The sequence below is a fragment of the Perca flavescens genome, chromosome 4, assembly GCF_004354835.1.
Source record: "Perca flavescens isolate YP-PL-M2 chromosome 4, PFLA_1.0, whole genome shotgun sequence".
Classification (NCBI taxonomy): Eukaryota; Metazoa; Chordata; class Actinopteri; order Perciformes; family Percidae; genus Perca; species Perca flavescens.
The window spans coordinates 25,242,505-25,266,255 of NC_041334.1; the positions used below are offsets into that span (position 1 = coordinate 25,242,505).

The following is a 23,751-nucleotide window of genomic DNA, read 5'->3' on the forward strand; positions in this document are numbered from 1 at the left end:
AAGCACTGGTTCAGGTTAAAAGAAAGTCAGACATAAGATCAAGTCTTAAAGAGCCTCTGGATGTTAAACTACATTTCTCATGCTGCACCTTTTCTCGGTTTTACCTTTAACTATTTTTCTAAATTTAAACCCTATTCATTAAGACCAAACTGTACTCAGCAATCTCCCCTCCACTTCTCGATGGAGAGCTTGTTATTTAAAACTTAAGTAATATAGGCCTGTTGGCTGTATGCCAGTGTTATCCTCTCTCAGGTTACCCACTACTTTCACTTGATCTGCCCTGGTAGTGTGGCTGTGTTGGACATTACCTTAGCAGCAAATGATGAGCTTGGCTTCTCCAAGAGGTCCCAGAGTTTCTTTCTCTTCTCGGAACAACATGTGGTTGTAAACTCCTCTCCACCCCTGTCCCTCATGTTCTCGGCCTCTCTTTTCAGTTCTTCATTCATCTGTTCCTTTTTCTGGTGGTACCTGGCCTGGCAGCAGGACTCCAGGTAGATCTCGTCGATGCCCCAGAAGTCCAGCTCTTGACTGAACGACAGGGCGCACATTTCCTCCATCATGTGCAACTTTCCGGTGCGGTAGAAGTTCAGAATGGAGGTGAAGGCGCCGGGGTGTCTGTCGAAAAAGTACTCGTTGCTGTCCAAGCTGTAGTCGTCGCATATCTCGATGATAGAGTCGTGGGTGTTGCAGTCTCTCAGTTTGCCCAGTCTTGTGCGGGGCAGCCTGTCCAGCGTCCTCCACAGGACTTCGTGGAGAAGGCCCCCGACATTGAGTCTCACACGGCGGGTGTTGGTCTTGCTGCGGATGATGTCCATGGCATCCGGTGGCAGCGAGGTGGCCGACCGAGACCCCTCTTTGATCATCTTCACTCAAGTCAATCGGTCACTTGAAAAGACTGGAAGATACAGTCCGTCAGATTAAGAAGACATAGTCCTGTTGATGACCGCATCAGGGTCCCTCCTCGCTTCTTCTTGTGGCTATAATAAAAGGAAAAAAAAATTATTTAGGCGCTGTTGAACAGCCAGTACCTGTGTCCTACAGTAGCAATGTCAGGTGGTTTATCCACTCATCAGAGAACCAAATAGATATTTTAATCAGCTTTAAGAGGCACAGCCGCTTTTCTTGCTGACAAGGGTGGCGGTGGGAGGGTGGGAGGGGGGGGGGGGGGGGTTGGAGAGCCGGGCCAATGATAAAGTGGACTCCACTTGTGAGCGCTGTCCGGTGCTGAAACGCCTCTCTGTCACTTTGCAGACCGCTGTCTGTCTGTCTGTCTGTCTGTCGCTGTCCGCACGCTCTGGTGCTGAAAAGTCTCAGCTCGGGTGGGACAGCGATCAATCCCGATTCAATGGCAGCGTAGTTGTGAACGACAAATGTGAATGTGTTGCTGAAATGTTCTCTAGATGGATAGTAGGCTCGACATATAATAACACCGATTATAACACCGTCTAGTTTCAAAAGACAGTTAGAGCAATTTATAAAGTAGATTTTAGCTGAGGTAAACATGCCATAAAAACTACATTATTTTGCGTACATCTGAGTCACGCAACACAACTGCATTTTGGGGAAATATATGAATACCTACACAAGCTGGCCGTCAAAGTAATAAATATTGTAATGATGGTCAGCTGCGCCAAATAGAGACATAACATATCAAAGTGAAACCAATTAGGCTATAAAACGCTATAGCCTATACAAATGAAACCTGATATGAACGCAATAAAGAAATATGATACATACATTTCCGTTTCTCCCGATTCACCTTAAGGACGGAGATCAGCAACATTTCAAGAGAATACGCGTACAAACTTATGTCCGTGCAGCTCTCCGGTGCTCTGCTGGGAGCTGATGGAGGCATCATGAGCTATGTGGCGACATGTTACTGTTTTACGCAGACATCACCCTGTCCTGTCCAGTCCGCTCTGTCCACCCCTCCTGGGGCGAAGCAACAAGTAGATGCTGGAGAATACTCTTGGTCACCTCTACCTGCTGCTCACAGTGTGAGTGCTGGCCAGCGCCTGTGACTGTGAACAGAATCCTGCAGGAGGCTGATTTCACTCAGGTTCCTCCAGCAGCTGCTGCCTGTGTGAGTTTAACCCTCACAGAGCCAGTGAGCCACAGCTCAGTGCATCACATTGTGTTGCTGCTTTGTGCAGCAGTGTTGTAGGGCAGCAAAAAAATGCTATAGGAGCTCATATACTTGGCCTGAACTGGATCAAAATCATTTTAAGAAGGTATTAAATATAAGTATTCCAACAAAACTGTAATTTTCATCAGGATTACAAAATTCGAAAGTTATGTTATTTCATGTGTATGGTGTTTCTTTATTTGGACAGGGAAAATGCAACAAAAGAACAGTAACCTTATAGAAAACAAGGACAGTGTACCATGTTTTAGCACATTGCTATTTTCCACCTGTAGTCCTTGGGCAGGTAGGTAGAATAATGAAATGGTAAGAAATATTAGACATTACAAGAAGATTATACATTAAAAGAGCACAAGTAAGGCCCCTTAACACCATAATAACGCACATTCAACCTACTATTAGAGGCTGACATACTGTGAGGCCTCCTAGGATCATAGTGATCGTAGTCTTCCCTGGATGGAAGCCTGTGCATGCTTACTAAACTGGGAAGCGGTGAAAAATACAATATCTAATATACAGTAAGTCTGGGCAACAGTATAATCAGTCTTGGCAGAGACAACCTATAGTAACTGGCACGCAGTCAGGCTCAGTGGAAAAGTTACTCATTAATCCATGCAACAAGACTTAACAATTAGCACACACAATTAAACTGAAGCAAAATATATTAGGGACTTATAGGGCTGATTTTGTCTATAATTGTGCCCCAACTTTGTATGCATAAATTACAAATAAGAGCATGTCCTTTGTTGTTCCTGCACCGTACCTTTCAATCTGTGACCCATGGTGGATCTGCTCCTACCAGTAAGTGATTAGTTGCTTTCCAAAAGACATATATCTCTAAACTTTCCACTTAGCTTCACTCTGCAAACAGCGGGCATGTGTCAGTGTGACAGATGTGTGGCCAGTTCTGTTTACAGTACAGGCAGTCCCCTCATTATGCTCAAGCTCTGTATTTAACATACAGAAACATGTGCCAAAGCAGAACTTTTTAGAGCTCCTAAAAATGGCACCTTGCGAAGGCACATGTCAACATTTTGTTATTAGTTTCACTCATAAAATAATAATGTGGGGTGCAGCACAAACGTAAATGACTGTAATAGACTCAACCAAAAACCTTAAAGAAATTTGACAACACAATATTGTTCACAATGTGTTATTTACATTTATTTATAAATAACATAATTATATACTGTGAATATAAATATGGCGTATAAAAGTACAAAGAGCATATTAACACTATAAACAATGTGCATGTGTTGAAATGCGCATACGCGCATATGTGCTTGTTTTTGAAGTCCTAGTGTGCATTCCTAGGTTTGTATCGGACAAGCAGGTCTCCCTCTGGCTGTAGCATTCCAAATCCATAACAACTGGCATTTACCTCCGGCATCTGAGCATTTGGGTCACACAGCTCCAAATCATAGTTGGTTAACACCATGTAAACAAACCTGAAAAGTGAACGACGAAACATGAAATTAGAACATTAAAGCAGAAATTAAACATAACAAACTTCTTCAGTATGTAACATTTTTAGGTCTTAACAGATCATAAAGTTACATGGTGCACAACTTCTTGGACACTCACTTTTTGATGGTATTGATGGCAAATTCTTTTCCCACACAGCCATTGGTCCCTGCGCCCCATGGCATGGTGTAATATTTCAACCGCCTCCCTCCTTTATAAAAATCTCTCTTCACTGATCCATCTTCATTCAGGAAGCGATCGTACTTGTATTTCTAAAAAGGAAACACATTTAGAGATTCAACCAATTAGAAAGGACATACTGTATATATGTATGCAAATTTGCTTGATCACACAAGTTTGATGTCTGTTCGTTTCTGGTGGACAGAGTTTCTTAATGCAGCCTAACTGCAATGTCCTTCCCACGCCTATTAGCTGTGTTTCTGTTCCCGTTCTCAGCTAATCCCTGAATGGTCCAAAGCTTGACCTCTCCCTGGGTAATACAGGGTCAGCTTTGTGTAGGCGTAGATTCCATCTTACATAAACAACTACGCTGATTTAACATTTAAGTCTGCCTCCAAGTAGTCCCAAAGACAATTACTACTATTCTTGTTGGCAGCACAAGAAGGTTTTGATAGACCAACGAGGTTGGAAACAGAAGATTTTTCACTTTAACAAGACAGGACAACTAACCTGTGGCTCGTGGTAAATCTCAGGGTCCATTTGAGGGCTGTTAAAGGGGAACAAACACACCCTGTCTCCCTTTCTTAGCATGTACTCTTGGCCATCAGCCATGTGGAGGGTCTTATCCTGCACAACCTCTCTGGTGATGAAGGGGGCAGCAGTGAGTCTAAGTGTCTCTTCTAAGACGCTATCTGGGGAGGGGCAGAAAAAATGTTAATAACATCCACAATATTTCTCTAGTTTTTATGAATTCTTTTACTAATTTGTGATTTCTCTTTTGCAGTTTTCATGTGCATCATAATGTGTATTAGATGTCTTGACATGTGAATCCAGACATTAGTTTCTACCTCATCTTACTGACAATAAGAACAAGCTACAGCCAATAGATTTCTCTGGGTTTACACAAGCGTTGGGATCAAGCCCTCACCAAACACGGGGGTGTTCACAGCTCTGTCCAGTAATGAGGTCTCTGAGGTTTCCATCTGGGAGATCCCGCTTAACTCCCTCTTCACTGCTGTCAGAGCTTCAGGATTTGTCAATAAGTAGCCCAACAGCCAGAAAGCAGCAGGACCAACATTACCCTGAAAACAAACAAAGACTAACATGATGACAATGATAAGGTCTCTCTCACTGTGGCGTTGCATAGTGACAGCGCAGGTGGTTATTTGGTTACAGCAAATAAGAACATGACACCCATAGTACTCACGTCTATCTTCTGTTAGAGTTGCAACGAAGCACACATGTAAACTAAAGTTAAGTTCAATTAAATAAAAAGCCTAATGAATCTTTAGTGCTGACGAGATAGAAAAAACAAACAGCTTCCTTTCATGTGCCTGGGACGAGAGGAGCCATGCTCTGGATAGTCTCACTACTGGCAAAGCTCTGGCGGTAACCGTTTACTTAATATGGAAAGCCTTTGGAAACCTGAGGTCCCCTGCCATCTGCCTGCATCCAAGGGTAGGGCAAGCTATGAAGCTATTTATTCTTTACAGCAAACTGCAGCGCTGTCTGCCAGGAGTAGACACATAAAATAGTGCACTGTGGAAATTTAACACAGCGAATAAATTACCACAGTATTGGCTCTTAAGTCACTGCAATAACACCACAAAGTGTTATTAATGTTTACGTTTAAAATACATAAACACTGCCGATGACAAAAGTAGTGTTAAAACATGCGTCACAAAAACGTGACATTGTCCAAACCTTTATGTAGAGGTATCACAGACCTGAGTGTGGGAAAGCTTGAAGTTTAAACCAATAACACTGTGTTGACTGATCACAATAATGTTTGTCCTTACCGCAATAACTATCCAACAAATCCTCTCTTTGTTATGTAAATACATGTTAATTTATTTCACTTAACTTTTGGGGAAATTAAAAATGTGACTCAGAGACAACCAAAAAAATGATGACTCAAAACTTGAAGTCTATACAAGTCGGAACATGAAAAAAAAACCTCCAGCAGGGCTGTAGGCAAGACTGTATGAGTCAATGCCAAGTCTCATGTGAGTATGTCAAGACCAATAACCTACTTTTTGTTTTGTAAATTTAGAAATAGCAATCATTTTCTTGGAAGAGATGCAGTTATGCATTACCTGACCTTTAAACACCCGACAAACCAATTGAAAGGTTTTGTCAGTGTTTCAGGAGAAACACTGTAAACTGGGTACTGTGGTGACACAGAAAAGTTGTAAGTAGACAATAAGTTGTCATTTCCTTTTTTGTTTTCTAACGCAAAAAATAGTCATGACAACATTCCGCCTAAGTCCAAAACCATTACTGTAAAGTTTAAGGACATGTGATCCATTATAATACTCTAGCTTATATTTCTGAAGCCCTTTTGTGACTTGAATTCTCACTTAAAGGCAGAGTAACTGCTGTGGAAGAAGAAGTGAATAGCACACTCATGTGCTAAATAAGAGTAATGCACAGGAGGGGGGAGGAAATACTCAGATTTTTTTACACAAGGTACCAATACAACAAAGTTCAAAATTCTCAACTACAAGTAAAAGTCCTGCATTCAAAACCTTTTATAAGTAAAAGTTTAAAAAATCATCAGCAAAATGTATTTAAAGTATCAAAAATAAAGTACTTAAAATAGCCCCTGCGTGTGATATATTATGAGATAGATTAAATTACTAGATTATTAATACTGATGCAAATGTATAAGTAGCATTTTACTGTTGGAGCTGATCGAGGTGGAGCTAGTTTTAACTACTTTATATACAGTTAGGTAGTTTAGTCCAGGGTCACAAGATGAATCTGAGGGGTCCTGGTTGGAAAGAAGAAAAACCAAAAGTTCAGCTGTATAAATTCCTATTATTTTGGGGGGATTTTTCTCTAATCTTTGCCAGTATTTGTGAAATATTAGTTTTTGTGAAATATTAGTTAATTAATTGAAACTATATAAGACGTTTAGAGGGGAAATATCTCTCATAGACATCTGAAACTTATTCGGGGCCCCAACTTCTGTAAGGTCACACACGAAAAGAGTTTGGACCCATTGGTTTAATCTTTAACAATGTGTTGTATTTTATAAGCTTACCATATTTTGTTTTAGGTAAAATATCCATCTGCTAAGTAACTAGTAAGGGCAGCTGTCATGTAAAAGGAGTGAAGTAAAAAGTACATCTAGTGGATTAGAAGTTTAAAGTAGCAGAACATTTAAATACTTGTGTAAATTTCCTCAAAACCTGAAGTGATAAAATGTATTTGGTTACTTCCCACCACTGAGGATACTGCAGAGACACAGGGGCATCAAGGTCATCTGACTGAGCAGACATTTTTCCTAATCTCTAGAGGTGATCACAGACTGGAATCCTGTTGTTACAGAATGTGTCTTCTGACTCACCTGTGTGGCCCAGAGTTGCATCAGTACAGCTTTCTTCTGCGACTCTTCATCGGCCCCCTCCTCCTGCAGGAGCCGCCTGTAGGCGTGGAGCCAAGGGCTCGACCCCGAGTCCTCAGTCAGACCTGCTGGAGCCAGAAGCTCCCACAGTCTCTGCCGAACACTCTGGACTGTCCTCTTCTCCTCTGTCACAGATAAACATCACAATGTAAGTGAGTGTGTGTGAATGTGAATGAAGGTATGACAGGCACAACTGGAGGAGGTGGGCATTATATTGCAATTGGCCGACTTGTATTAGTCATATGGAGCAAACGCAACTCTAAACAATGATACAGCACACAAAGAAAGACAAGGCCCTTGTGAAATAAGGTGTATCTAGTGAGCTACCGATACAAGTTAGATCACAATCTGTAGAAGACCGATGATGATGAACTGTGAATTGTTTGTCTTCAAAAGCAAAAAAAAAAAAAAAAAAAAAAGGGCTTCTAGACGCTATGTAAGCAATTGAGTAAGTGAAACTCGCCATGGCAACTGCAAAACAAATCTGACAAAACATCCATCGATGGCGTCAACTCAAATTAGTGACAAACGTAAACAGTGAAAATCCATGCAACGCCTTCTTATGACTCATGGATTGTGATGCTGATGATCCAAATATACGCTTAATGTGCATCTTAAGTGACAGACTTTCTTTTTTTTCATTTATTTTGTCACAATGCTCTCAGATAACTGCAGGCTCCCTGGCTAAAGCTACTGACCAACTGATAAAGACTATCAGCGGGAACTTGAAGTTTTGAATTTAATTGTGAGAGGTGTTGTCAGCGTCACTACCTGGCTTTAGTGTGCCTCTCGCCATTTTGGTCAAGAGACCATCAAACTTCTTGTACTCCTCATAGATGCTTGAGGGATCTGCGCTGTTGTTGTTCTGTTCTCCTCCGAACAGCGTCAGATACCCCGCCCTGCAGACAAAGTAGAGATACAATAAGTGTGGGAATGTGCGGGACTCTCCGGTTGATGAATGAATTTTGTCTTGATGGAAAGATAACCAGCCTACACAGGTTTTTCTTCTGTGTGAATGCACACAAGCAATACCTCTTTCCACTTTCCTCATGGTGGATGTCCCTGTGTCACAGGAAACATTACTATCTTATAGTATTTCAAATTCCAGATATCTACTCGATCCTTTGTTTACTAATGATAGACAGCTCCATTTAGATTCTGCCAAAATGGTCAACCGGAAAGGTGACCTAAAATATTTATGTGAAAGAGTGTAGTCACCCTACATTTTTCTTGCTTTGTTTACAAACAGAAGACTACAGGATTGACTGGTGTGTAAACTGTTTAGCGGAAGGCTTTTGACATGAATGCTTCTTTTAACATAGTTAAGAATGTGTGTGTGTGTGTGTGTGTGTGTGTGTGTGTGTGTGTGTGTACGCGTGTTTGTGTGGGAGGATGGGGCTTACTTGAAGAGTAAGCTGTAGGAGAGGTTGAACAGTCCCTCCTCTTTCCAGTCTTTCTGGTTCTGAGGCATCTCAGCTTTCAGTGAGGCCTGCAGGTGTCTGCTCATGGTGCTGTTCAGGGCGGACAAATTCATTCCTATGAAGTGCCTGCGGACACAAAACGTTGCAGCGGCGATAAGTAAATGTTAACTGCAGTACCATGGAGGGGAACTCTGTAAATCATGTCACGCTGATTGATGGTGTTGACATGACACGCATTATTACTGCTTGTTGTTGACCTAGTTGCCTTATTTTCTCCGAGGTAATAGATCTTAGGTTTTACATTTAGCAAATGTGGGTAAAGTGGTAACACAATAAGCAAAGGAAGGAGGAGAAAGCTGCAAAGACAAATAACTCAGATGCAACCTGAAGAAGGCAGTGTGCCCGAGTTTCCATCTTTTAAACCTATAAAGATAACATTGAGTATGTGGCTCGCCCCTGCTTTCTTTGATGTCTGCCAATATCCCTCTAGATTAAGATTACTTTCAGTTCTACACAATGAACAACAACTGTGTAGAACAAAACAAACAAAAAATTTCCAAAAAATAGGAAGGGTGTTTTTCTGAATTACCCACAGTGATGCTATTCATGAGACTTGAATGGGTGGATTCCCACAAACTAATTTTCCCTTTTACATTTACGTGAAATGAAAATGAAAATATACAGAACAAGCTTTCAGTTTGGAGTATAAAGTAATGAGGACATACCTTTTGGTCAATGCTTTTGCTTTAGCTGGCTGGTGATGCGGGAGCCGCAGGTTAAAAATCCGTTCCATGAGCACCTGTGCATAGCGAGTGAAGTCCAGGGAGTCCGAGTCATTGATGACCGTGTCGTATGAGTGCGGATCCAGCAGCACAGTCACGTAACGTCCAGCGACACGCACCTGTACATCATCGGTGCAAAAGTGAAAATATATGAGATGCATGCAGGTAAAATGCAGCTATTTTGCTGGCATTTCTGAAGGTTTAACTATCTTGTATCCCAATACAGTAGATTTCTGATGAAGTGCAGTATTCCTTAAATCTTTTGAATAACCTAAAAAAGTCAGGATCACATTTATTGGAGTATCACTCAAAACATATGAAACTGTTTCAGGATCATTTAAAAATCACAGTGTATCCTGATGTAAATTCATGTTGCATGGTGGTATCTGTAACATGCTGTTACATAGATATGAATATATATTCTTTAATCTCTAAAATGTATTTTACAGACACATTTGGAGATTCCAGACGATATTCTATATGAAAACAAGCAGAAAATGATATTCCAATGTGATTTAAAGTTGCCCTTTATTACTTTACAAACAGGACTTCCCTTTTTCTTTTACTTCAATCTTTCTAAATTTAGCATCAGAAGTGACTACCAAGCATTCAATATATATACTATATTAAGTTAATTATTGACTTTGGAAACAGCAGTTGCCAAAACAATCTCACCTCAAGGACCATTTTGTAGCTGATGGAGTTTTTAATTGTATTACATTATTTTCTTCAGTGGAGGGAGTTTGCCCAGAATTGTAAAAGTTAAAAACATTTCTGAGAACTTTAAAGACTTTGAAGCTGAACCTTTACACTAATATGAAGTCCTTAAAAGCGCTAAGGAAAATTTAAATGTAGGCTAAGTATTTACAGAGGTGAGATTGTTGTGTCAAATGTACAGTACATCATCTTCAGGTTTCTTCTACTCACTGTGAAAATGTTGCCATGTTTCTGCTTCATTCGATTCAAGAACTTGGATGCATCTTTTCCAAATTCAAGTGCATGGCCTAACCATGGGATTACGCCTTTGTCTAGAGGTGGATCGCTCTTGGATCTAAAAAAAAAAATAAAATACAAATGAATCGTTCAACTGATTTTGTGTATTCAAAAAGTTGGCTTATCTTATCCGACTGTAAATTGGGGATACTAACTAACCATATAGTCCTGTGGACAATAAACAACACAGTGAATCTTATTTGACACATGCATGTCCTTCATTGTCTGCCACATTGGTATAGGCTACCATAAGTGTTTGGTGTCAGTGTACACACAGTGCAGTCTGTATTCAATTCAATTCAATTTTATTTATAGTATCAAATCATAACAAGAGTTATCTCAAGACACTTTACAGATAGAGTAGGTCTAGACCACACTCCATACTTTACAAAGACCCAACAATTCCAGTAATTGTATATGTACAATACAGGGATTAGTTAAAAATATGAATTGCATCACAAAAAGGACTACATCAGAGATTCTTTTTGTAGGCCAATTGCCTCAGAGGAAAACAAAAACCAGTTAAGTGTAGACTCACAAATAGGACACTTCTAAATCTAACACTGTAGTTTAACCACATTCCTTAGGAACAACCCATTCAACTTTATAAATGAGTCCTTTATTATTATAATCACCACAGTGGTATTATCCATACACCACTTAAAAGTAGCCTATGTCAAGAAAACCAATAAAAGTCTGTTTAAAAAAATAAATAAAAACAAACTAGGTCAAAAGGATTTTAAACCAGGCGCGAATTTACATCACAATTGACGGCAAAAACACAGATGATACAAGAAATCTGTTGACATGAGCACATCATCAGACTCGGTGCCAAAAGGAGTATTGACTGTTTTCTTTGTTCTGGCAAATATGACTATATTATATATATATATATATATATATATATATATATATATATATATATATATATATATAATATTTAGTCTACAACATGCATAGGACAGTAGGCTACAAGTGAATCAAATATTAACTCACCTCGATCTGTTTGTGAGGATCAAATAAAGCAGGACAGCTTGGGCAAGCAGAAAAATGGTCCAGATCATCTCGTGTGTTTACTTTCCCGCTGCGCAGAGTCAATGGAGTCCCTTCAGCTCTCATGGCTTTTTATGAACTCACAGGCACGTCACTGTCATCTGCGCTGCTCATTGCTAAATCGTTGACAATGACGTCATCCGAGTACAACCTCCGACACAGTGACTTTGATTAACACAAGGAAATGAGACAATACTTTTAATTCCCATTAACGCACGTTTTACGGGTTTTACAGGCTGTGTACAGCTGCACGCATGGAGATTTGGGCTTTAGGTGGTGACCTATAATGGGGAAGTATACCCGCACTTAAATCTGCCTGACTTTGAAATATGCTCGTGTTCAAACTATTATTAATATGAATCCGGTTTACAGCACAATAGTTAAAACAGAATTATCCTCCCATGTTAACTTTAGTTCATTCCTACTATCAAGACCGCACAACCTTCTGTGTGTCTGTTTTTTAGTTTCATGCTAACTCCTTTTTCATTAACAATAACCGCTGCACAATTCTATACTATTTTTTGGGGGATTATCTCTTAGATGTTTTGGGTTAGGCAATACTTTATTGAAAGGCCAAAGGGAGTTTAATACCTCATGCAAATGTTCACGCACACCACCAGTTATTGCTATTACTCAGCCTGAGTTACACATAAAATAGCTCAAAAAAAAAAAAACTTCCCTTTTGACTTAATATCAGTTCATATTACTGTTGTCTCAGGTCTGCACGTCACTTATGAAGAAATTAAGGAACGAGTCTAGACGTGCTGGCTCGCAGGTAGACATTAAATAAAGGAGAGGAAAGCACACACCTTTCCAGCAGGTCAAATATGAAATAATATTAATAATATATAAAAGTACACCTTTCTACATTTCTACTACTTCCCATTCTACTCTGCACATCTTATTGCTGCGTGTCACTGACAAAGAATGTTTACATGAACTGACATTTTGTTTGAATCTTTATTAATCAGAACAATATGGCAATATGTGCAAAGGGGGGAAGGGGAGACAGCGGGTCTCAGGGGTGCACTTAAAACCACCTTCAGCAGGTTTATGAACAGCAATATGACAAATGAACTGCCTCAGTCATACAGTGTGAGAACCAATACACTGCTTCTGAACATCAAAATAGCTTCTCTTTCCAGTCAGCCATTTTTCACATTAAACTAAATGAGAAACAAAAAATTACACACAAATGCTTGGCAGAGAATCTGAAACCTGAAAAAAATAAAAATAAAAAGTATAAAAAATGTCAATCCTTAATGGGCTTAAATATAAATTCAAAACCTAAATGCAGGATGGGAATTAAGAGAGCTCCTTGTCACCCTTCTCATCCCCTTTTGCATTAACCGTCCCTCGTGATTCATAGACATCCTCCGGAGTTTGGCCAAACACGGCCCCGGTTCGCTTGAGGAGATAGACTCCAGCATGTAAACCCCCGACGTTGACCCAAACAGTGTGCAGCTTCCTCCACAGCCCTCCCATCCTCGAGATAGCCTGGAGACAACATAAATCAGGTGAGGGCAAACTAACAAATGACACATTTGTTTTTCTTTAAAACAAGATATCTTTGCCAAATGGACAAATACAGCTGGTAAAAGTCCATGACTCAGAGACTGAGCTGAGTTAAACCCGCATCACTCAAACTGGTGGGATGATTTAGAGATTATTTCAGGGTAAACTGATTCTGTACGCAAACTTTTAAGCATGAGAACCACATTAGGTTGTTTAAACTTGATGTAGAGTTGCATTTAAAAACATTATAAAAAACACTGGCATTTACAAACTATCACATTTCAGTAGGGAAATTAAAACCAACACTGGATTTTTCTATTTCACAACAGAACACAATTTTCTATATAATAATATTCATTATTTGAGTTCGACTAAATCTGCATTTCTTTAGTTTTTTTTGTCATGGCTGTAAATGACAACACTCATCGTGACATAATACACTGGCCCGCCTACTTTACTAAAATACCTAAAATGGCAAACACGTATGTCTCATTCATTTGTAAAGATCACATGTTCAGTCTGCCACTAATGAGACATGACCGCAAAAAGTCCAGCCACCTTAGGAGGTGTGCTCACAGTTCATTGTTGACAGTCGTCTTAATGCACATCCTTTTAATTATTTTTGACAGATTCATTCAAATTTAAATAAATATACAGTACAGGCCAAAAGTTTGGACACACCTTCTCATTCAATGTGTTTCTTTATTTTCATGACTATTTACATTGTACATTTTACAAGGCATCAGAACTATGAATGAACACATATGGAATAATGTACTTAACAAAAAAGTGTGAAATAACTGAAAACCGGTCTTATATTTTAGATTATTCAAAGTAGCCCCCCTTTGCTTTTTTTGGTAACTCTGCAAACCCTTGGTGTTCTCTCAATGAGCTTCATGAGGTAGTCACCTGAAATGGTTTTCACTTCACAGGTGTTTTGTCAGGGTTAATGAGTGGAATTTTGTCCCTTATTAATAAAAAAGCAAAGGGTGGTTACTTTGAGGAATCTAAAATATAAGACATGTTTTCAGTTATTTCACACTTTTTTGTTAAGTACATAATTCCATATGTGTTCATTCATAGTTTTGATGCCTTCAGTGAGAATCTACAATGTAAATAGTCATGAAAATAAAAAGGAAACGCATTGAATGAGAAAGTGTGTCCAAACCTTTGGCCTGTACTGTAGTTGATGGCAGGTTTTGATATGTCATCATGTAAAAATCAGGGGAACTGAAACTTTGTAATTTGTAGTTAAGGGTTTTCACAAGAAGCCAAGGAAGGAATGAGTAAGCGTGGCACTTGTTTCCTGCACTTCCAAATGTGGCGTCAGACTATTGGCGTCAGCTATTTGCTTATAGCAAAGAATGTTACGCATTTTGGCTACCACCATTTCATCTATTTAAATTGTGGTGAGTTCAAACCCTATAGGGGAAGTTTTAACTGTAATAAAATGTACTACATGTTTTTGCTACACATACATACATGGAATATCTTGTGGGCTTCTGATTTAACAGAAATATAAAGTAGCACTAAGCAAAACACTGAAAGAAAAATAGATTATTGCATAGATACATTGCAATAGATACAAGCACTCATTCGTCCCGACAGCCATCTCTTTTCTAAACTCAGCCCGGAAGAGTAGAGAGACTATAACTATTAAATAGTGATGGGGTTATTATAACATGTATAGTATTGACGGATGGTGATGATGTTATTGATGAAATGGTGATTATTAAGGACATTTTTTATGGAAATGTTGCTATAATATTTTTATGAGGAATATTGTTAGATGTTCTTTTTAACATATGGTTCCTTTAACATATGGTCATATTTATCTTCTCAATTATCTGTTGTTTAACCAGAGCTTGTAACATTAAGTATTTTTATGTAGTTTGGTCTTGCATTTGTGACTGTCCTGTGTTTATGTCTTGCTGCAAAACCAATTGCCCTACGGGGACAAATAAAAGTCTAAACTAAAGATGTACAGATTTGCAAAAAGTGACTCTTGTCAGCCAGTTGCTGAGGCTTACAAGATGACCACTGCTATTTAAAAATTACAAAAAAGAAAAAACCCAATTTGAATGAATTATTATTAGAATTACTTCCATGGGAACAGGTTGTATACTAGTCTTGTACACACAGTGTACTATTTAGTTCAATCTTGACACGCCTCGATCCTAAGCTCCCTGAGGTGTGGAAAAAGCAGAACCATTGATTATATAAGGGGTGGAGATCAAAACAAATACAGTTGTTCTTCGGTGGAACATATTTATTTATAGTGTGTATTGTCTTTCTGTACTAGGAACACATATCTACTCAACTTAAATGGCGGAGAATCAGTGGACGCGCAGGTTGCAGCAGCACCCGGTCCATTCATCAACAGTTAATGATAAATCAGTCCCTCTAGGAATTTACGATGATCACAACAATTCACGCAAATTCAACCAATCACCGTGAATTCAGTGCGCAATTTTGACCGATCACCACCACTTTACCGCAGATTTCACCAATAACTGGAGTTTCCCGCGACTTCCACCAATCACAGCAGTCCCACATGCCAGACTTTGCGTCAGTATGTGACGCTGCGAGCCACTGACCAAGCGGGAGTGAGAACGGGTTGACAAAACACACGTACGTCGCTAATTCATCTCCTTGTTTCTGATATGAAGACAAGACGTGTTCTCTTAATACATCCATGGTGTGACTCGAACATCTCACATTTACCAACAAAATGTACAGCGAAACACCGTACAAAACATTTCAGACCGTCCTGCCAACCTGTATACATTTTAACATCAATGTACACCGTTTCCAGACTGATCTCATAAAGTGGCCTATGTATGACGTGCCAATTCTTATGCCATTTTGGCATGTTATCAAGACGCATAATCGCTTTTTAGCGCGTTTATCAACGCCATTCGGCCGCTAATGACCTACATTACGTGTGAATTTTCACCGTAGCGAGTAGTATGAAAGGACGTAAGTCCGCAGAGGGAAGTTGGTTGGGGTGGCTGATGGGTAAAACACAGGACTTTCACCTATGAGAGCCGGGATCACGTCCCACATGTTTTTCAACCGTTTTTTTTGTTGTTTATTTTATTTCTTTTAAACCTTCCCCAATGTTTCTTTCCTAAACCCAACTGTTCGTTTTTATTTTTAAAGAATTATACCCAAAAAAAATAGGAACCCACTTACTAATTTCTGTGTTTAACATACAGTGGGTTTAAAGAGTAATTAAACCCCTAAGCCACTTTTTCTTTTAGTTAAAAACCAATGTTTACAGATATTTAGTAGTATTGTTGATGGATTCAGGTCCAAATCTTGACAAAGTATTTGAATTCTTTATATTGTGTTATAAATATACCCCCCTAAAACCCGGCTATTGCAATTAAATTTAGCTATTGGCTAATCTGGAGGCAGATGACGTACTGTATATGGATGCAGCTTTTGTCACCAACTAATCCCCCCTCATGTTCTTATTATACAACCATGCCCCAAACCCGCTCTCCTGACCATGCAATCTGCAGCTCTGATGTCACAGAAGGGTTAGTGGGCATGGCTTAGCTCACCTTCCCAGCACGGCCCATGTCGATACGTTTAAGCCTTTATTTATATAGGACAGCTGAAGACATGAAAGAACATGCAGCAAAGGGCCGCAGGGCGGAGTTGAACCCAGATGAATTTCTTTTGAATTTCTTTTTGAATAATACGGCTGGTGGGAAAGGCAGTGGTGCTGCATGCCTAGCCTGCCAACAGCTACCATGAATTGTCATCAGGACAGCATTATGCTGTGATTTACCGGTATTTGAAATGTATTTTCCTGGAAACAATTCTCTTATCGTGAGATATACGGTTACCTTGGCCAAGCATTTCTTGTCCTGCGTCAACAAGACAGCCTTTCCTGAGCCTGGTGTGCACACACGGGCCATTTCCCTCAGACAGGAGGGGTACAGGTCCCAGTTCTTCTTCCTAGAGCCCATTCTTCAAGAAAACAGAAAGATTTGACCTCATGGTTGACGTGAAAAGTGCTGAAAGATAAATCCACTAAGTATTTTCTGTTTGAAAAATCGGATTGTCAACTAACAGCTATATAGCACCGTGGTTACGTTAGAGTCAGCTTAGACCTTGACTGGGACATTAAAGTATTCAAAAATTCAACTCATTCAGCATCATTTACTGTACACCACGGTTATTGTTGTACCTCTTCCCAAAGGGCATGTCAGTGATGATAATGTCGACAGAGCCGGTCCTTATGGGTAAATTGCACAGATCCCAACGCACCGTGTCAATAGGTAATCCAGATGCACTGTTTGAAAGGATCAAAAACGGATTTTAAATCATTATGAAGATCATCAACCACACACAATTATATAATGATGTCCAGCTGTGCACCCTCTCACCTGCCCTTGATTGCCCTCCGTTTCTGGATGTGACATATATTATTGACAGTGCGGTTAACTGCCATGTCATTGTTGTCACCGGCAACGTAGAATGAACTGTTAAATTCAATGGCCCCCTGGAGAGGAAAAACAAAATTCAAGACAGTACAAGTAAAAGTGCATGTTGAGGAGTACTTTCTGATTGTTTGGCACTTGAAGGCTTCAGTCTGTAGTTCACTCATGAAATGAATTTGATGAAGATCAGAAGAGGTGCTAGGCAAATGACAGTGTTTATACACTGCACTTTTTTTATTTATTTTGTTTCATTTAGGCAATATTGTAGTCTAGCTACAGAAGTTATGTCTTACCTCCAATGGTATAGCTCCAGTCCCGCACATTGGATCAAGTATTATATCCGATGCCTGAGGTTTACACAGCCTGTCAAGACAGTATGACAATAACTCCAGTGCAACATCATGTCAATACATAGCATCCACCAATTCCGCTGTTCTTCCCCTCAGATGTCCAAAACATGTTTCTGGTCCTGACTGACATCATGCTAAACGCCTGCTGCTCTAACTCATTAGTTAGTTATTTAGTTATTAGTTAAACCCCGATTAATTTGAGCACTTTGCCTAACGATTTACATTACACAAACATTTCTACAGTCCAGTAATGCTGTCTTTTGAGCTTCGGAGCTTTTTACTAGATTTCATTGTTTTTGATCATCACAAATAACCAACTTTTATTGCAAAGTGAGAAAGATATTAAGTGCAAATCTACCGCACTTAGCAGCAGCGGACACAGGTTTGACCTGTCAGAATGCTGAACATGACCGTCAAAAAAACTCAGTGGTTCAATTACTGACATACCTGCAAACTCAGAAGGGCTGAAAAAGGTGACACATCATTTTGTTTCATGAAGTACCTGTGTAATTGCTGATTATTATTATTTATTTATTTTGGATCATATACTGAATGAACCTCTAAAACTCAGGACAGATAATACTGTTCTTGCATAGTGTTTTTAAATGAACTATTAAAGTAATGACTCGTATGTATCTGGGCTAGACAAATCTGCCTTGACAAACCGTTTTCAACTGGGTCAAAAACCTTTGCCAACTACTGTCTCTAATTCCACCTGTCTTCTACTTGTAATGTGTACTTAAATGCACCACAAGCCTCTATGGTGGTCCCACTGATACTCGGTGCTTCATCCATAAATCTGGCAAGTACTGTTACTAATATGCTGATGATGCCCAAAACAAACACAAATAGATAAAGTGCACATATCATCTCTGTGTGAGAGGCTTACTAAATCATTTAGAAAACAGAAAAACAGAAACATCAAAAACTGCTATTTTAACTGTTAATGTATGTGCCTATCTTCCTGGAAAATGTTACCTAGCAGAGGTGTTTGTTTTTCTCAATTTTGTTACGCCTTAAAATAAAAACTAAGGTGTGACTTGCATATTTTTCTCAACAGATAAGGGTTGTTCTTGGCTAGAACGGTGGTATTGGATATGCCCGTATTCAGTCAGGGCAAGCACCTAGTCATGGTTACTCTCAGACAGAAGAATTGTTGCACAGCCCCCACAATGTCTTCAGGAAATATTCCATTACAAAGTATCAGTAAAAATGTATTGATCCTTTTACTGTCTCTGTCTTTTGGCCATCTTTAACGTGAATACGTACACAGACAAAGACATTGTTCTCGGATTATGATTGGACACTTTATGGAGCATTGTTCAGATTCCAGCTGATAAGAATTTAGTATGTGTTTGCACCTTTTGTGTCTATTTGTTTGAGTGGGAGTAGCCAAACATATTCAAATCTGCTGTAACTTTAGATGAGAGTCTGCGGTTGCAGCTTTGCGGTAATTTTTGTCACCAAGTCTTCCTCCTTCCTCCACGAACTTGGTAGCTGTCCAAGGTGTCATTATGACAGCAGTTTAAATGTGGAATATGTTTGACTCAAACTTTATCACATCAAAAAAACCTTTACGTTGGGAATCAAAATGATCAGCCAATTAGACATTTGGGATTGCACCTTGTTTGAATAATATACATATTATTAAAACACTTGACTTTTAAACAAATTTCAACTATATCCTGATAAAATCCCTGAGACATTTGAAAACAGAGCTTAAACAGTGTTGTAGAATTACCTGAGCATGCCATAGCACAAGGTAGACCGCAGAGTAGTGGGTCCAAAGTGACTGATGTTTCTCCTGTGAAGACTCTCTTCTGTGAGTGCAATGCCGATCACCACCTCTTCATTGTGTATGTTTAGTAACACCTACAGTACAGGAACATATGGTGCATGATTAGAAAGCACTTATCAACATAAACATGCATGCATCCTTATATTCTATGGAGCTGAAATAATCTGAAACAAAAATTACCGCCAACTATTTTTATGTGAATTTATTGTTTCTTAGGGTTAATATTCCAGTCTACAGTATTATCTTTAGTAAACTGAAACGTGCCAACACAAAGCAAACACATACAGAATTTACGAAATATTTCAACATGTATCCAACCACACCTTTAAATATCTGCTCACTCAGAGTAGGCACTAAAACTGAATTTAGTCTGTGGACAAACATTTTAGTTTTAAGTTTTTGTAGTCAAATGTTATACACACACACACACACACACACACACACACACACACACACACACACACACACACACACACACACACACACACACACACACACACACACACACACACACACACACACACAATCTTTGTGGGGACCCGTCATTGACATAATGCATTCCCTTGCCCCTTACCCTAACCTTAACCATCACAACTAAATGCCTAACCTTAACCCTCACCATAACCTAATTCTAACCCTAAAACCAAGTCTTAACCCTCAAACAGCCCTTTAAAGTTGTGGGGCCCAACATTTTGGCCACACAAAGCTGTCGGGACCCCACAAGTATACTGAACTCCCGGTGTTTGGACCCCACGACGCACACGCACATACACACACACCCCTTTTATCACCGTGTGACGCCTTGAATTCAAGGAACATACACATCATCATGATACAATGAAGCATTTTTCAACTTGTCACATCATGTGAACAGCTTATCTTCATGGAAAATGTTCTTTAACAGAGTTACTATTTTTTCTTTTGTTACCCCTTAAACTAAATATTAGGTTATGCCTTGCAAGTTTATCTGAACAGGCAGAATTTTTTTTGGCCAATGCATCAGTCTAGTCTGAACAAGCATACCTCTACGTCAAACTTTGTCATGTCCGCTTTCCACAGAAAGAATTCTTGCACGGCCCCACCAAAGTCTCTGGCTGCCTCGTTAGAGGAAAAGCTGTGTTTGTCACCAGCCCTGTTGCACGTCACACGAAACTTGATGGGTTTGGCCTCGGGTCCTGTCTCCTCTGTGTCCTGCGTGCTGGTCTCCGTGTCAGCTGTGCTCTCCGCCTTTGTCGGGGTTTCAGCAGCAGACGCCGCCAGCGGTAGCTCTTGCTGCTCAGTATCAGCAACGGCTGCATCAGCGGCCTCACTATTAGGTTTTACTTTGGTACCATTTCCTCCTTTCCGGTAGCCCTTCTTCTTTTTTAGGGCGCCATTTAGTTTCCAAACCTCTAAGGCATTAGTCCAGGGGAGTTTGGAGGCAAGCTGCTGCATCTCCATCAAAGTCTCCTCCTGCACAAAACACAGTGTTTATTACCCCTTACAAAAATGTGCTAAACATCAGCTACAAATGAATAACGCTGGCTGTAAGTTACCTTTGATTCTTTGAACTGGTAATGATCATATTCCTCAACCACAACAAATAGATTGTCCACAGACCTCAGAAGATGGACCTACAGTGGGGAGTTCAATGAACAGGTAGACAGATACATTTAAGATGTAGGTTTTCTGTACCCATTTTTTCACCTGGCAAAATTAAACTGGGTTTCAACATATAAATCACTGGGCTCCATATAAACAGCTATTGCCATTCAGCATCAATGCAAAGTTTTCTGTGTGCATAACGAAAATTGACGGTGAAGAAAACTTTGGAAGAGCAAGCCATGCATTGGCTCCAGGTTTCCTACCTGAAAAAGCTTGTCAGTGGTTATTGGAAAGTATATGCGACCACGATCTTTGCTGATTCGTGCATCAACCCCAATCTTCTCATTGACCTCTTCTGCAGCAGTGTGCTCAAACCCTGTGGGCACGGTTGCTCCAATGGTGACAGTGATGATGTCCCCAGTGGAGGAAGAAGTGGATGGTCCCGCAGTGTTATGGCCCGGCTCTGCAGTCCCATCTTCTTCCTGGGAGGACATGCTGTATTTGTGGGCTGGCACTTCACTAGACACAGAGGTATAACTGCCAGATGTGTATCACAGCTGGTGCCAAGCTCAGAGGCTCAAATATAACCTGGGGAAAGAGAGAGGTATTCAAACTGTCAATCCTGCATATTTTGCCCTAAATTACTCAGTCATGAGAAGTCATTTTTGCAAGAGAGCAACGTGTTATAGCTACATTATCTATTGAGCACTATCATTTTGTCATAAGTTAGCATGAAAAACTTTTATTTGAACATTGGGAATAAACCTGTAACGTTGTTGCTGGAGAAGCAACGTTACCGGTTAATTTTGCTGGCTAACGTTAGCTTTAAAAGGAGCTAAAAAGTTGTTACGATTAATAAACATGCTAACGTTACCCACAGATACGGATTTTATATCAAACCGCTGCCACATCGCGATACGTGTTTATCTGATCTTTAGCAACGACAGACAATAGTTTAAGAGTTAGTTATATTAAACTTGCTAACTGTACTGACCAACCTGTCAAACACGAGGCGGAAACATGCTTCCTATCAGCTGCTCCAACAATACCGAGGCTTCCGACGGGAATGCTCCAGAATAAAAGCATCATCTCCACAAATTTAATCTGACAAAAAAAAATACTCCTCAAAACCATGAACTGCACAAGAGTAACATTTTAAAAATACTGTACAGTGTGCATTGTGCAATTATTGTTACAGTTTGATACTATATGCCAAAATACTCACACACATTAAGGTGGTCAGTGTATGCAGCAAAATAACTGTCATGCACAGGAAACTCCAGGATCTTTACAACAGTTGGCCTATATAAGAAAGCATCAATCCATCCTGTCTGATTGTTTCAACTGTTTCAGTTTCTGAACCCTCTTCAGACTTCCATTAGTTAAAACCAAACCACATTCAAACACTCCTTAATACTCTGTGCCTTATCCCTCCTTCCTCTAGGAGGAAAATGTTATTTGCATAATGGTTTGACTTACTGTTTTTTTATCGTTTTAATTGACTGAGTATTTTCTTTAGTGTTTATTTATGTTTCGACTTAGATTTATTTGCCCTTTGTTTTTATGTTTGCAAAAATGTATGCATCCAACTGCTGCATAACCAATTATCTTAAAAACTTTGGTTTTGTTTTGAAAGCCTAATGCCCTAACAGGAAACCTAGTTGGTGCCAGTGGACTCTTGCATCCACATCCATCTACAGGACAGTGTTAACGTGCGTTCATGGACATCGGAAAAACGTTTTTCCGAGTGAAAACGTCACCATTCACGTAACGTCCTGCGGTAATCAGAGGTGGGAAACTCGGGCTGAATTTTGCTAACCGAGTTCCGAGTTCCCCAGTTGGTGACGCGTTGTTGACAACTGACGTTTGATGGAGGCGACTTTGGTTCACTGACCATATTTCAATGAAAATAAACTGTTTATTGTGGACAAATGCCTCTGCCAAGAAACATACACAGACATAATATGTTTAAAATTATTCATAAATAGGCCTATGTATAAAAAAACAACACATTATCCTTGTCTTTTCCCGTTGGTTGTCCTGCAGATAACACAAAAAACACCTGGCGATGTGCTGTTTGGAATCTCGCATAAGAAAACAGCAGAAAATCTTTTGCTATTGTGGCCTCAATGTTTTCACACATCTGATGCTCTATGCTACGGCCAACCGTTGGTGGCAGTCATGCAAAAAGTTGTTATGCCAAATTCAAATATAACAGAAGAAAAAGAATACTGTTAACCAGGGGCGCGGTGCCTGTTATTCCGAGGTGGCATGAACGCAGCATTAATTTCTACTTCCGGGTACATGTTTCCCATAAGTGATCGACAGAGGGCGCCATGATATAACTTTTTGAGTTTAGTGGAAAAAAAGCCTTATAATACATCACCTTATATGTAAACAACAAACAATACAGAAGTTGAATTAGAGAGGTAGTACATGAAAAGAGAGACCCCACCACTATGAAACTAAAGAAGGCAGGATAAAACATATGCAAGAGACAGCAAAACAACCTCAGGAGATCTAGTGGGAGAGAATAAAGACATTATGGAGAAATAAATTGATAATTTATTGTCCCTAAATTTCTGTCTTGTGCTATTTTTTCTGT

General features: G+C 39.7%; 3 protein-coding genes across 5 annotated transcripts in view; all 3 read right to left on the reverse strand.

Annotated features, from left to right (window-relative positions):
• The window catches only part of LOC114553725 (potassium voltage-gated channel subfamily B member 1), a 38,506-nt gene extending 37,643 nt beyond the window's left edge, over positions 1-863 (reverse strand). The window contains exon 1 of the mRNA XM_028575066.1: positions 309-863. Coding sequence (XP_028430867.1) covers positions 309-863 — 555 coding nt within the window. The remainder of the gene's footprint in view (positions 1-308) is intronic.
• Positions 864-3,352: 2,489 nt separating this feature from the next.
• On the reverse strand, positions 3,353-11,548 carry LOC114554500 (prostacyclin synthase). The gene is made up of 10 exons (XM_028576389.1): positions 11,389-11,548; positions 10,327-10,450; positions 9,343-9,518; positions 8,600-8,743; positions 7,968-8,095; positions 7,140-7,321; positions 4,716-4,869; positions 4,298-4,479; positions 3,728-3,879; positions 3,353-3,591 (listed from the first exon to the last, which is right to left on the reverse strand). Exons 1-10 carry the CDS (start codon positions 11,454-11,456, stop codon positions 3,441-3,443), a joined length of 1,461 nt encoding a protein of 486 aa, XP_028432190.1. The 5' UTR covers positions 11,457-11,548; the 3' UTR covers positions 3,353-3,440.
• An 838-nt stretch (positions 11,549-12,386) lies between these two features.
• Positions 12,387-22,234, reverse strand: thumpd3 (THUMP domain containing 3). 3 transcript variants are annotated; one of them, XM_028577059.1, is made up of 10 exons: positions 22,145-22,234; positions 21,410-21,734; positions 21,098-21,175; positions 20,586-21,014; positions 19,506-19,636; positions 17,708-17,777; positions 17,361-17,476; positions 17,162-17,266; positions 16,818-16,941; positions 12,387-12,942 (listed from the first exon to the last, which is right to left on the reverse strand). In XM_028577059.1, exons 2-10 carry the CDS (start codon positions 21,638-21,640, stop codon positions 12,751-12,753), a joined length of 1,476 nt encoding a protein of 491 aa, XP_028432860.1. In that variant the 5' UTR covers positions 21,641-21,734; positions 22,145-22,234; the 3' UTR covers positions 12,387-12,750. The 3 variants fall into 3 exon arrangements, with proteins under 3 accessions (XP_028432860.1, XP_028432862.1, XP_028432861.1); XM_028577061.1 differs by having other exon boundaries at positions 22,141-22,224; XM_028577060.1 differs by lacking the exon at positions 22,145-22,234 and adding an exon at positions 22,025-22,134.
• Positions 22,235-23,751: the final 1,517 nt, after the last annotated feature.

Coding starts and splice junctions, on each gene's coding strand:
- thumpd3 (XM_028577059.1), bottom strand. CDS start 21,640: ATGTCCTCCCAGGAAGAAGATGGGACTGCAGAGCCGGGCCATAACACT. Junction 21,176..21,409: donor CCACTGACAAGCTTTTTCAG/GTAGGAAACCTG, acceptor TCCCCACTGTAG/GTCCATCTTCTGAGGTCTGT. Junction 17,778..19,505: donor TTGTGCTATGGCATGCTCAG/GTAATTCTACAA, acceptor CTGTCTTGACAG/GCTGTGTAAACCTCAGGCAT.
- LOC114554500 (XM_028576389.1), bottom strand. CDS start 11,456: ATGATCTGGACCATTTTTCTGCTTGCCCAAGCTGTCCTGCTTTATTTG. Junction 8,744..9,342: donor GCAAAAGCATTGACCAAAAG/GTATGTCCTCAT, acceptor TTGTGTCCGCAG/GCACTTCATAGGAATGAATT. Junction 4,480..4,715: donor TGTGAACACCCCCGTGTTTG/GTGAGGGCTTGA, acceptor GCCCCTCCCCAG/ATAGCGTCTTAGAAGAGACA.